At 43.4% G+C, this 15,127-nt stretch overlaps 1 protein-coding gene across 1 annotated transcript in view; it reads left to right on the top strand.

Annotated features, from left to right (window-relative positions):
* Spmip2 (sperm microtubule inner protein 2) overlaps positions 1 to 15,127 on the top strand; it is a 124,844-nt gene that overhangs the window by 61,384 nt on the left and 48,333 nt on the right. The window contains exon 2 of the mRNA XM_059265511.1: positions 2,168 to 2,400. Within this exon, the coding sequence (XP_059121494.1) occupies positions 2,168 to 2,400 (233 nt within the window). The remainder of the gene's footprint in view (positions 1 to 2,167; positions 2,401 to 15,127) is intronic.

Here is a 15,127-nt window from a genome sequence, read left to right on the forward strand (position 1 = left end):
AGCTGTAGGGGGTGGTCCACATTTGGACTCCGGCAACAGGCGCACCTGGCCCGAGGCTTTGCCTTCCTCAGACTCCCCAAATACCAGCTCGTGATGAGCAGAGCCTGATTGATGCTGCAGTGCCGCCCATAAACTGTAGCCGCGCTAACAAATTAAGTTCTTTGCGTCTCCCAAATGCACCCCCAACTGTAGAGCGGCCCCCTTGGAGTCGGCTCAGAACACACCCAGACACCAAATGCTCAGCATAAAGGAGATCTATGACCCCAGAGGGGCAAAGGAGGGTGGAAGCGGGTGAGGTGCCACCTCTGGATCAGACGAAGGCAGCAGCAGGTGTCTCTGCAGAAGTGGGTTTTTAAGGAGAAAAGGGGATGTCTGTGCTAGGATGAGTCGGTAAGTCCTGATTGGACAGGTTAGCCTGTGTAGCCAAATAATGAATCTTGATTGCTGGACCTTGGTGTTTAGTCTAAGTAATGAGTCAGTGGCCAAAAAAGGAAACAGACCTGGGGGCTGGCTTTAGGGAGGTAACTGAAGGCTTTAACAAGGGAAAGGAATGGGAAAGGATAAAAATCAGTGGAGGGGTGGGGGGAAGGTGGGCAGCCAGTTTGCCAGGCTTGGGCCTGTTAGAGAGCCCTTCGTCAATCTTTTTTTTTTTTAACATAACTTTTTTTTTTTATTGATTCTTTGGGAATTTCACCTCACGCATCCCAAACCCAATCCTATTCATTTCCTAGTCTCTCTGTATCTGCCCTTCACCCTTGTAGTGCCTCCCCCAAAGGAAAACTAAAAAAGAAATAATAAAAATAAGATAAAAATAAAAAATAAATGAACAAAACAAACAAAAAACCAACTAACCACACAAACAATAAACTGCTCTGCTCTTCCATCTTTCCCGCCTCTCCATCACCTCTTCATTTATCTTAGCACTGGGAGCTTCAGTGTGTCATGCAGTATTCCCTTTTGTCCACACAGCTTTACTTGCACATGTTCATGGTGTGATGTGTTGTTGGTCAGGTTCAAGGCCTCTGGCTTCTGGTACACCATCCATACTGGACCCTCATGGAATCTCCTCTCGGATATCCTGCTGTTGCCCAGTCATGGAGATCCTGTGACCATGGTTCCACAGGGCCAGTCCCTTCACATACTCTAGCAGGTCATAGATGGGGTAGATGTTGGGGAGTGCCACCTCAAAGCCCATCAAACCTCAAGGTGCAGACCTGAGTGATCTTTGTCCAGATCTGGGATGTCTGTTTGTGTCTTTCATTTCATCGTTTGTTTGTATTGTTTTACATTTAAAATGCTAATGTTAACTACCCCTGTCTTGCGTCATCATCTGTTGGAACTGTACTATCTAGTCATTTTCTCAGTTTTCTAACTGCTGCTAACACATTTGGGGAGTTGTCACTTTCATTTAAGAAATCATATATCTAAGCCGGGCGGCGGTGGCCCACGCCTTTAATCCCAGCACTCGGGAGGCAGAGGCAGGCGGATCTCTGTGAGTTCGAGGTCAGTCTGGTCTACAGAGAGTTCCAGGGCAGCCAGGACTGCTTCACTGATAAACCCTGTCTTAAAAAAGCAAAAACAAAACAAAAAGAAATCATGTATCCAAAGCAAACACCCGGTGTCTGAAGGCTAGCTCTTGTCAATACAGGGGCATGTAGGAGGAACTTTAGAATTGAAATTGTCTATCTGGAATTAATCACAAACAAAACAGTTTAGTGGGGCCATTGAGAACCCAGCTTTGAAGGCCGCCTGGCCAGTGTGGAGAGCTTGTTCGCTTTGACTCTGAACAAAGAACCAATCTTTATATGCCTCCCTTTCCCATCTTAAACTGGGGGTGGGGGGTGGTTAGAGTCTATAGCGGTTAATAAGGATACATTGAATTAAGCTGTTTAAAAGGCTTATAATCATACCTAGGAACATTGAGAAATGCCATATTATTGATTCCACAATTGAAACAAAGACATCTTAGAAAAGAATGTGAAGGGGTTCAATTGCCAGTAAACTGGGCTGAGATACCTGAGACCCTCACACACACACACATGGGGGGGGGGGAGGGAGGGAGGGAGGAGAAGAGAGAGAGGAGGGAGAGATAGAGACAGAGACAGGGAGAGACAGAGAGAAAATAATGTGAAGGTTTTAAACATGCGTTCCTTCCTGTCTCTTTAAGGTCCAGACTACATAAAAGATCACTTGGCTAAAGTTCACCAGCATACCACCTATATAGGAGAAAAGCGCCCAGCATTAGAGAAAACCGGAGATCTTAAGTATTTATGGAGATCTGCCCTAAACCGAAGCCTACCAGCAAAATATAAACATGAGTATGTTGGTGAAGTTGGATGGGGGATACCAGAGTACAGTTTCATCAACAGATCAAGACTGGAGAGTGGCTTTCACATCAAGGTACTGCTCTTAGTTTGACACCCTTCCTAGGCTCCTGGGTTCTGATCTGGATTCATTGTGAGTCTGCATCATAGGCAATGGCATGTCCTTAGTCACACTGAGAAGTAACAGCATCTAAGTTTTGCAGGAAGATAACTGTTGGCAATAAACTTGTTCGCAACACACCCTTTCAGCCCTTTTAATAGATAGGAGGAGAAGTAAAAAGAAAGCGCAACCAACAGAGAGAAGCCCTGTGCTGGGAGAGGGAAGGTAGCCAGAGTCATGTGTATGCGGAGGCATTTGCACATGGTCCTCACGCTTGCACGGCTGTGAGTGGGCCGTGTCAGGGAAGAAGGTGGTGCGGAACTGCAAATCTGCAAAGCAAAAAAAAAAAAAAAAAAAAAGATCCTGAATGTCACCATGTTGAGCACGCTGTGTTGGTGACCAGGGCTCTATAGTCTAGAACCCTTGTCTCGTTTCCTTTGGATGGTGTGGACCAAGGCAGGTGCCCACAAAGTCATCTCAAAAACAGAAGTGGAAGTGATTTTAGAAGCAGTGTCTGGGAATGCCAACGTATTTACAGACAGGCTTTAGCACCCTCTGTACACTGATGATATATATGTAGACACACACACACACACACACACACACACACACACATCACACAATGGCTGAAGTTCCAGATTTCCTCAAGTTGTTTTTTGAAATGTGTGTGTGTATATGTGTGTGTGTGTGTGTGTTATGTGTGTATGAGTGTGTGGTGTGTAAGTATGGGTATGTGGTGAGTGATGTGTGTGTGTAATGTATGTATGGGTGTGTGATGGGTATGTGGTGTCTATGTATGTGTGATGTGTACGTGGTGTGTGTATGGGTGTGTGGTGTGTATGTGGTATATGTGTGTACGTGTATGGATGTGTGATTTCTGTGTGGTGTGTATGGGTGGTGTGTGTATGAGTGGTGTGTGTGTGTGTGTGTGTGTGTGTGTGTGTGTGTGTGTGTGTGTGTTGCATGGAGACTGGGCTTGCTTGGCAGAGGTGTTAAGCCATGGTGCTCTCTGTTCACGTTCCTGGTCCTGCCATCTTAACAGTAATTCTTTACAGAGACCCACCTGTGTCTCATAACAGTCTTAGCTTCTTTTTTTTGCCTTTTCATATTATGTCTTTATATTTTATTCTTTTAAAAAGGCCGGGAAACCAGTAGTTAATACAATTCTTAAGCAAGTGAAGTGAGTGCGTTAGGTATCAACCAACCCAGCAATGCAGTAGGAGACAAGGACCAGCAGAGCCTGCACGAGGAATCCACAGGAGCTGTTACCAGGGCTTGTGAAAAATTAGAAAACAAAAGCCATCAATATCAAAACTATCCAACTTAAATAAGACGTTCTTATAATGACACTTTAGATAAAACAAATACCAAATACACTTTCAAGCATGGTGAACATTAACAGAATACACTGTAATTGACAGAATGCCCCAGCCCCAGAAAGCAGTCCATCTGAAACTGTCTTGCTGTTACTGACCAACTGTGACCAACGAGCCACATCTGTTTCCCAGAGAGGACTGTTTTCTGAGGCAGGCAGTTTCACAAGTTAGCCTACTCTGCTTGGGCAAGCAGTTCCAAGATGAGGGAACTGTAAATTTCTGAAAAACGTTTTGCCCAGCAAATACCCTCCACAGCTGGATCACCTTCCCCTTACCTAAAGTTCCTGCCCAGTCCTGGAAGAACCCTGACCAGCTCCCTCCCCAGCACATTTCCACCCCAGAGGAAGGCTGATGCCTGTCACTGCTGGCCTCTAAACAGTCTAGACAGTTGAGGTCAGGCTTTGCTCTCTTTCTTGCCTCTTGTTTTCTTACCCTGTGCTCCGAAATCTAATGGTAACTCTAAGAGAAAAAGTTTAAGACCCAACTTTATATAAGGAATGGATAAAAAAGTATAAAACGAATATTTAATAACAATTGTCTCCCCATACATTCTCTAGAACTGCTAACTAGAAAATAATAATAATTTTATAAAAAGCTTATTTTTACATGGTTTCTGTCAAAATTGTCCTTTCTTTTTATTAAAATGTATCATGTTTCTCCTTTCCCATCCCTTCATCCAACTTCTTGAATGTGCCCACCCCCAACTCATTCTCAAATTCCTGGCCTCCTCCTTTTTAATCTTAGACACTTCCTTAAAGGATCACGGGACTTAGATAGAGATGGAGAGTAAGAAAAGCTCCTGAGAAGGATGGCGTGTGGTAACTGAAACGGACTACACCTATAAGCAAGGAGCACCTACAACTGACCCACCCACAAAGGCCTTTGCTGGGGCTGCTAAATCCTCCCCTCCAGTCCCAGCCCTGATTTCTCATGCATCCACAGTAAAACCCCAGGTCTAGACTCAGATTCCAACCCCTCCTAACCCGTTTACTTTCACCCACTCAGATCCAGCACAGGCATTTGCATTTGGAGATCTACACAAACCTGTTCCAAAGTACACAAGGTATAAGGAATCAGATCCAACGGTACAGGCCTGTGATCCCAGCGTTTGGAAGGCTGAGGCAGGAGAATCACTCAAGGCCAACCTGGGACACACAGAAAGAGACAACTTGTCTCAAAAAAGAAAAAAGAACGAGAAAGTAGAGAAAAAGAGGGAATTGAGAGAGGGAGCGGCAAGGACGGGGGGGGGGGGGGCGGGGGGGGAGAGGGGAGAAAGAAAGATGGAATGGAGGCAGGGAGAGAGATCAGAGGGCCAGGGAGTGAGGGAGTGAGAAGAGAGGAGAGTGGTGGTGTCAACTGAGGTCACCTTAGAGAGGACAGAAGCCATCATGTAGGTGATGTCTCAGTCTACTGCCTGTTATTTCTCCAACACCTTTTTTTTCCTGAGACTTCTTCCACATCTGTGGCCATTCCTTTCCCATCCTATTCCACATCAACACGGCCACGTTTCATTTCTGACTGCAGACACTCCTCAGAGTCTAGTAGGCGATAGCTCAGAGCTGCAGTTTTAGCACAGACCTTTGCTGGCTGTTTATAGCTCCAGCAGCCGGGCTTCCTAATTTAAGCTCCAGGTCTGTCTGAGACCAGCAGCCAGGACGCTCAGGCACTTCCAAGAGACTCCTGCAAAAGTGCCTGGGGCAGCGGCCTTCTACCTGGACCCTCTTATTTACAGCAAAAGGAGAGGGCTCCCCAGGTCATAGGATAAATCATCTGACTTGAGCCGTGAGATAATAACCTCCGTGCCAAATGACAACCTGAACATTTAAACACTTATCACATGGTAGAGGTCAGTGAAATGAACTCCCAAGAAACCCCACCTCTTTCTTGCTGTCTGTTTGTCTGTCCGTCCGTCCATCCGTGTGTGTGTGTGTGTGTGTGTGTGTGTGTGTGTGTGTGTGTGTGTGTCTCATGTGTGTGTGTGTGTGTCTGTGTGTGTGTCTGTGTGCTTAGCTATTTCCACCTGGTCTTATGTGTGTTATAGTACCATGTTAATGCATGTATATATCAACCAGGAAAGCCCATTACTTTTGCTATTATCTCAGATTTAAGAGCAGTGCATTCTTCTTGTTTAAATGGACTTGGCCTCTGCCAAACTATATATTTCATTTCTACAAGAGTATATGGAGCCCAGTGAATCAATGCCTGTGGCATCCTAACGGCCTCTCCAGTGGTCTGTCTGCCTCCTCACCCCTGGCCTTGCTTTAACCCAGACCTCAGCAGGGTCAGCCGGCTTCCTGATGCCCGTTCTCTGCTCCTGCACTCTGACCTCAGCGCAAATTGATTTAAGTCAGTTGCTTCTCCCACAGACATGATGTCATATTGGACTTGGTCAGCCATTCTTCATTGGTATGATCCCCAAGACAACATTAAATACATTCATCAAAATATGTATTACAATGTTTTGCGATATAGAAACCCACCTGTATACGCATATGTGAGGTGGTTAATAACAACTTTTTCCAGGCTTTGATAATTCTGCCACAGCTTTAACCCACCATGAATTCTATCAGCATGCTCTAGGTGGGGCTTCTTTTGACAGTTCAGTGACATTTGAACGGATTTCTGATCAGATACCGAAGTCCTTCATGGCTGATGGGTTCAGTTTGTCCTAAATTGGTTGCTTTGTTGGGCGTTTTCCTCACTAGTGAATAACTTAGGGAAGAGAAACAAGAAAAGAGCTACACCAGACAGTTTAATGAGAACACACTACGGTCCTCTCTATTGATATTTGACAGATAAGGCGAGTGTGCTATGGACAGGCGAACTCTTTACCTGAGGTCAGAGGTACTAATTGACAGGGGCAGGATTTCAACCCAGGCATGTCAAGCACACAGTGAGAGAATAAGACCAGGAAATGGGAGGCCAGGCTCCCGGTGCCTTGTCACGGGCACATCCCTGTGACCAGTGCTCTGCTGCTCAGTTCTAGTTGCCCTTGGCTAACACATGTAGCCTTTTCGTCAGTATTCTGTCAGAGTTCTTCCAGCTTCCCACTCGGCACCATTTACACAGAGTACACCTCATCTGTGATATGAAGTTGTTCATGGGGACTAGGCAGATAGTGGGTGGAATAATAATTCGGTCATGCCTACCTTTGACATTTTAATTGAAGAAGCATTTTACAGCCCATCAAAACAAATCAAATATTCCCAGTAGTATCCTAGCGGCTAGAAAGACAGGGCCTCTCAGCAGACGACACGGTCTTTGTCCCCGTGCGGTAAAACATCAGTCTCCCCTTTCTCAAATCCAACTACAAAAAATGTTGACAGTGTGGATCTGCTAAGTTTATAGAACACCAGAACACATATTTTGGAACTTGGGGGGGATTCTCCTCACTCTAAAAGTTCTTATTTACCTGTGGGTTCATTTGGAATTATCGTAAAAGCTGTCGCCAGTCTTGAGTCTCATTTGGAGGTACTGAGGACTCCACCTAGGGCTTCCACACATGCCAGTCTTGAGTCTCATTTGGAGGTACTGTGAACTCAACCTAGGGTTTCCATGAATGCCAGGCAAGCGCACAGCTGCAGCCCCAGTGCTGGAGATTTTAAAAGCAGGGTAAAGTTTTCTTCCCTTTTTCAACCAAGTCAGAAAAGAAAAATGAAAAAATGGTTTTTCTAAAACAGTTATGCCTGGGCTGAAGACTTGGCTCGGCAGTTAAGAGTACATACTGCTCTTGCAATTCCCGACGCCCACAGAAGGCAGCTTCCAACTGTCTGTACCCCAGCTCCAGGGCATCTGACCCTCCAGTCTCCATGGACACCTGCACTCTCTCTCACACACAATTATAATAAAAAAAAATAAGTCTTAAAACAGCTATGCCTTTGGAGTACTTTGTTCTTTCTAAGATGCATGTGTTTAGCGTTTAGTTCTCAACTTCTTGAAGTTATTTGCACCTGATAGTTTGTGGTTTAATATAAAAATGATTACACTAACACCTTTCATTCCCAAGTGCTGGATACAGTAACACACTTTCATATATCCCAGGAAGCTCTTAGTGAGTGTGCCACATGTTGACTGGCTGTGAGGGAGGAGAAACCCTCTCTTCTCCTTGAAAATAGTACAGCAACACCCTTTACCTTCTTCAACCCTGATGCTTTGTTTTCTGCCATTTTATGAAGTTTGAATTTATGGGATTCCTCAAATGAATAGAAGAAAGTAATTTTCTTATGAAGTCTTCATTGAATCTGAACCTCCAGAAAAATAAATGTATATCTGATTCCGTGTAGATGGTGTACATGCCTCATTCTGTGTTTGTGAAGAAAAACATATCAGTGTCAGCCAGGCCCAGAAAGACATGCAATCGCACTCACATCCAGAATCCCCAAGTGTTGATCTCCTGGAAGCTGATGAAGTGTGGTTCCCAGAGGCCTATGGGGAGGGGGTTGGGGTGGTTTGGTCAGTGGGTACTGAGGTGGAGTTAAATGGCGGTAACTAAGTAACTAACTTAACTCTTCTATAAAGCATATCCATGTACTAAAGCACTGTGTGCAACCCCTGCATTTTCAGATTTCAGTAAAACAAAAATGTAACCGCTAGTTTAGACAAGTGGTTCATTTGGAAATAAGCCTGGCTCTCTGGATATCATGGCAGCCAGTGGCCTGGTCTCTGGTTCATTTGGAAATAAGCCTGGCTCTCTGGATATCACCGCAGCCCATGGCCTGGTCTCTGGTTCATTGGAAATAAGCCTGGCTCTCTGGGTATCATGGCAGCCCGTGGCCTGGTCTCTGGTTCTTTGGAAATAAGCCTGGCTCTCTGGGTATCATGGCAGCCCGTGGCCTGGTCTCTGGTTCTTTGGAAATAAGCCTGGCTCTCTGGGTATCACGGCAGCCCATGGCCTGGTCTCTCAGCTCAACTGGCTCCTTTCCTCACTTAATGATGTGACTTTTGCAGACAGTTGTTGGTCAATTGAAAAATAAATACATCCCTGTTTTCTATCATTTTTATTATGATGTGAAAATACAGGAATAAAAAAATGAAAAGAAAGAGCCCTATGCTCGGTAAGGGGATTTTATTTCTTAGTTATAAGGGCAGCTTAAAGTACCTGGACTGTGTAGGGCCTGATATAAAACCTTGAGTATATTTCTAATGTAAATATTGACTTTTCCACCAATCAATACAATTAAGCTTCTTAAAGTCAGAAATTAAGTGCATCATTCTATTGACTTTCAACCAATATGATTGAATAATGACAAGAGCCCAGGAAGCTGAGGAAGAATTGATGAGCTTAGAATATGCTCTAGTAAAACAGGTCTGACTCCACAGCTAAGTTTTTAAAGTTTATTGTTGAAGAATTCTGCAGTTTGTACATGATCTAATATCACAAGCACAGATGGATCAAATACCAGGACATCTGTTTTCTAAATCTGGCTTTGATCCTCTCTTCTTAAGGTCACTGGAGGGAAATCCTTAAAGCATTATAAATTTGCAACGATCGTTTCCTCTATTATTCATACACAACACTTGCAAGAGTACCTCAGCTATGTTGACAAAAATGCATAGAATGTGGAGTAAATGAGACCAGACATGTGGTATTCTCTATGCTTTCCCACCATTGAATCTTGCAAGCCAAGAAACCTCAGGCAAGAAGATTAGAAAGAATTCATCAAGTATATAGAGGGCCTTATGCATGTGGCCCCAGCTCTGTGTTTGGGCACAAAGAAAATAGTACTGCAAATGAATATTTCATAACCTCCCTCAAGTAGGTAAGAATTCATAGGATTTTTTTTCTTTTGCTTTGTGGTGGTATGTGAGAGCCAAAGTTATGTTTTTTTTTTTTTTTTTTTTTGGTTTTTCGAGACAGGGTTTCTCTGTGTAGCTTTGCGCCTTTCCTGGAACTCACTTGGTAGCCCAGGCTGGCCTCGAACTCACAGAGATCCGCCTGGCTCTGCCTCCCGAGTGCTGGGATTAAAGGCGTGCGCCACCACCGCCCGGCCAAAGTTATGTTTTAATTACTGTGTTGAAGAGAGAAATGAAACAAAAATGCCTCTAACCTGTAAGTCCTTTGTCCAAGGACAGATACTTCCTGAAACTCAGGAGGCTATTGTTTATATTTTCACTCCCCTAAAACAAGTTTGTTTGTCCCAACTGCGCTGGATGTGCTTGATCACATGTGGGCAGGAAGATGCAGGCAGGAAATAAGTCAGGATGTACGCTTGCCCCTGATTGGATGTGGAAATAAGTCAGAATGTATGCTTGTCCCTGATTGGATGTAGGTGGGAGGTATGTAGGCAGGAAGTATGTCAGTATACATGCTTGCCCCTGATTGGACCTGATGGAAAATACAGAGGCCTTATGGGTGTGCCTCTATAAGCCTCTGCAAAATGTGACTCGTGCCATTTCCTGGGAACCCTGGAATGGTTCTGGCCAGAATCCATCTGTGGGAGTCCAGCTCCCACCTTTTGAAGGGTTCTTAGGTGGAGGAGAGAGGAATGAAAAATATCAGAAAGAGAGACCTAGATGATGAGAAGAAAGACAGAAACACAGGATAGCTTCAGGAGGGCCTGGGTCAATACCCATCAGCCTCGTCCTTTATTCAAAAGGGCTTTTTATAATACGCCAAGGGGAGAGGCAAAAGACCTCCCCTTGCAAGATCAAAGCACACCATACAGCCAAATGTAGACCCTTCCAAACACCTGGTAACCATGTTCATGGCAAAATCACCCCATTATGCAGCCCTGCTGGGTAAAGCAAGCTCAGATTCGGACCCTGAGTAAGTTCTCACTAGGAAACCTCTGTGGATCTCCACACCCATCACACTGGCCAGTATTTAATTAAAGCTTGCTTCAATTTTGGTTAAAAAATTGTGAAACTGGTCTTTTTCTAGCAAATCTCAGGTTTAACAGTTATTATTGAAGTTTATAAAGTGATTATTGTCAGGCACTGTGGTCCCAAGCCATACTCCAAAGGGCTTTCAATAGCTTCTTTGGATTTGGCTTTCTACCGACAATATCAATACCTCTCACTTCCTCGCTTACCATGGGATAGATGCTGATCCAGAAATGACAACGCATGAACACTGAGGTTGCTTTTGTTTTCATGCAGAGTCTTCGCTGTTCACAGAGAGAAAAGAATTTTTAAGTGTGCATTAGATGAGTAATCATTCTACTTCAAGCTAGTTGAATACAATTGCTTGAAAACTTTTTACTTTTTTTTTTTTCCTATCTTGGGAAATACGTTTCACAATGAGGGAGCCTCTGCTCCTAGCTGAAGAGCTAATTGGACAATTAAACGGGGAAAACTCATTTTTTTAACTTCAGAATCAACAGGAGTAGCAAACACATTACAGAAATCCAAGAGTGACTACAATTGCAGATGAGGCACTTGGTTATATTTCAGAAACCATAGTGATTGGGCATGGGAGGCTCCTGGTAGCTTCAAGAGTATCATCTGCTCAGATTCAGGCCCTGATGGAAATGACCAGTGGGCTGGGCTACAGGGCTGTCGTTAGAAGGCCAGTCATCAGAACCACTCCAACAAGGATGGGTGTGGTCTTTCTCTAAGGGGAAGTTCTAGTGTATTTAAATGGAGGTAGCCTATAACAGGCAGAGGGGAACAATGCCTCATCTAGACATCAAAAGCTATTAAATACAAACCCCAGGCCAAGAATGGGTTACCTCTTTTGGAATTGCTTATTAAGACGGGTCCCATAGACCTCAAAACTTTACAGGTATTGCCATCGCTCTTGGTTACTCTCCAGAACTTGGCAATAAGATCCTGTTGCTAAAGACAACGCATACTTGAGTCATAGAACATGAAGAAATCAAGCTGGTACTGGTGAGGAAGCTTCATTCCTACTGGCTAGCTTTCACAGCGCTGGAAGGTGCTGTACATGCTACTGGAAGAGAAAAGTCATCATCAGTCTTACCCAGTTGTAAACCCTGCAAGCTACCGTAACAACCAACCTGGCAAGATATGCTGCTGGTGCAATAGTGGTACCTATGTTATAAGAGTAACCAACCACTTTCTGATTAGATTTAAGGCCTGCTCCACAAGATGGAACTCATGTGTGGCACTGTTATTGAGACCAAGACCCTGTGTCTAGATAGGGCACAGGCCCTAGAGGAGAACCTACTACTATTATTCTGCTAAATGGACAGAGTTGAAGGAATTTTATCTTCTCTCTTGGTTGTCAGATTTACTTACTAGTATTTTCATGACACCTTAATTTTCTCACCGATCAAAAGGAGATTATATTGGTTTTCTATTGCTACATAGCAAATATGCACAAATTTGGAAATTTAATGGAGTACCCTATATCTGTTTACAGATCTATAGGTCTGAAGTCTGGGGATGGCATGGCTGCCTTGCTGCTCAGGTCTCCCAAAGCTGACATCAGAGTATCTCTATCATCTCTTTCAAGTTTATGTGGTTGTGGCAGACTCTGCTTCCTTGTGGTTGTAGGGATGGGTGTTAGCCAGGAGCCACTGTCAACTGGAGAAGGCCCAAACTCCTAACCACATGACTCTTTCACCCTCAAAGCTACCAAGGAAATCTTCCTCAGGTCACATGCCCCTCAGCATTGCAGCCCCTTTGTCAAGAACTTTAGGGTCTTCTAAGAGCTCAGTTGATTAGGTTAGGCTCACTGAGGCTAAATAGTACTTGGAAATTAAATCTATAGCCTCACACATGATGCTAGGCAAGTGCTCCATAACACTGCTACATTTCAGTCTCTTTCCAACTTTTTGTTTGGGGATAGGGTCTTACTAAGTTGTTTAGACTGTCCTTGAACTCACTCTGTAGCCTAGACAGAAGTGAAATTATAATTCTCCTGCCTCAATTTCCCAGGTAACTGGGATTATAAGCTTATTCCACTACACTGGGCAAATCTCCTTTTCTTAAATTCAAAGGATTTAGGGTCTTGATTATATTTACAAAATCCCTCAGCAGCGACACCCTGGGTAAGTATTTGATTGGATATCTGGAAGAAAGTATGTTTACCAGGAAATGAGAATTTGGGGGACCATTGGAACTCTGCCTACCACAGGGTTAAAGCATTGTCCTCTGGGTTATGTGAGGTGTGTGTGTGTGCAGTGCTGGCATAGCAGTCCATGCAGCAGGGTTCAACAGATGGCATCTAGGGGCATTAATGTTTCGATCTGCCTGTCTTTTAAACTGTAGTGTTCTAAGCACCATAGAACCATGGTAGAATTTGCACGTCACTTGAACACACAATAGGAAGTAGCAATTCTAGCTCTATCGTTAACCAACTCACAAAGTCCAGTGTTCACTGCTTGCTTAAAGTTGATTAATTGGTTCAAATCATTTGAAACATTGCAGTCAAACAACAATGACAAAAACATTCATGTCAGAACTCCAGCTCATCTGTAACAGGACATAAAATTTTTGAAATGTGGGTTTCTGCGCTGCTCTTTATTTATTTATTTTGACAGAAAAATGCATCACAGAATCTAAGCCTTAAACACTGACATTTTCCAGAAAGAATTGTTCTGTTTCAACCCTTGCTCTGAATTTAAAATGAATACTTCAGATGCCCCATTCTTGCAAAGACCTTTGTGCCTTTCTTGATTCAATAAATCCAGTCTAAAACAGGCAACATTATGCAGTTTAGTGGCTGAGCCACAACAATGCGGGCGCTTATCACTGGCTGTGGGAAGAAAGACACCTAAGGGGTTAACAGTAATATTTTGCAAATTAAGGCAAGTAGAGAACAAACACATTAGCATAACAAAAGGTAGCCGGAGGGGATTTTTTTCCACTCCACTGTTTGGTACTGAGAGCCCAGTGTTACCACTGAAGGAGGTTGGAGAAGAAAACCTTAGTGTGTACACATTCTTGAAATACATCACATTGTACCCGTTCTACTGATTAAAAAAAAAAAAGCCCATAGTTGCAGAAATGGATTACATGGTCCTTTCCAATAAGGAAAGCTAAGTCAGATACCCTCAAAAACGCATTGTGGAATATCATAACAAAGCAAGGATTCCTCTCAAAAACAATCCCAAAGATCACCTGAGTATGGCAGGGCTACGCTAGAGGTGGGCTGAGGATAAAAGGGCTTTTCAGTAGAACTAGGCCCAGATGCATACTATTAATTTAACTCAAATTTAGCAGACTCACTCCTTCAGAAAATGTGTTTAGCTCACAATGGCTAGCTGTTACTAGCAGGCATTTCCCTTTTACTAATACCTAGACTTATTTAAACATGGTTTCATAGTACATGTTTAATTTGGACCTATAATTATATTTGTTAATTGAAAATTTTCAGAGGATATATAAAAATTTCACAAAGGTATTATTTAGTGGATTGTATAAACATGTTACATTCTTGTTTATGTATCTGTAGTTCTGGGATGAAATGTAGGACCTGTGCCTCTCAGGCAAAGTGCACTGCCCGAGGAACATCCCCAGCTGAACTAATCTGTAGATCAATATTTTCCTTATTATGAATAATGGACCAATATAATGTTTTCTATGACTGTGAATTCATTAGGTTTAACACCTCGGTGAGCATGGCTAATCAAATAAATCACAGTGTGTTTTGTTAATAAATTAAAATACACTGGGCAGTGGTGGGGCACACCTTTAATCCCAGCACTTGGGAGGCAGAGACAGGCAGATCTCTGTGAGTTCGAGGCCAGCCTTTTATACATAGAGAGTTCCAGGACAGCAAGGGACACAAAGAAACCCTGTCTTGAAAAAGAAAAAAATAATTAATTAAATTAATTAAAATACAAAAGGGCAATCGTATTTAAGAAAACACAATGTTATAGCGCTAAGAGAAGCGAAGATATCTTCTATTTCCTGACTAAGACGATGCCATGCTTTTGTTATTAAACATTGAGTGGCAAAAGACCAAAGAAGATCATCCAAAGAAGACAATAAAATTACTTTTGAATTAGTGTGTCGATTTGGTTTTCAGGGAATTGTAGGCTGGGTATCAACGGATACCATGACCTTTCTCCATTGTTTGCGGATCACTACTTCCACATTGCCTGTTGACTAACAGGTAACTCTGCATCAGACTCCTCTCTGACCTCTTCCTTTGTACACTTGCTTCTGTGTGGGGGCAAGACTGCCATGTTGGGTCACTCAAGCAAGCAGGTACGTTGAGGACATAGAGCACAAATAACTATTAGGCAGGCAGCAAAGCCGTTCCAAGCTAACGCCTGAGGAACAGGGAAGGATGTGAGACCATCTGTGGTTGCCAATTGCTGCTGAAGTTTCATGGTTACTGCTGCTTTCTGAGCTGTTATGAATCTGGCACCTCCTGTCAATATAAATTTTAAAAATGCATTCCGAAGCAGAAGTGA

Source organism: Peromyscus eremicus, chromosome 6 (assembly GCF_949786415.1).
Source record: "Peromyscus eremicus chromosome 6, PerEre_H2_v1, whole genome shotgun sequence".
Taxonomy (NCBI): domain Eukaryota; kingdom Metazoa; phylum Chordata; class Mammalia; order Rodentia; family Cricetidae; genus Peromyscus; species Peromyscus eremicus.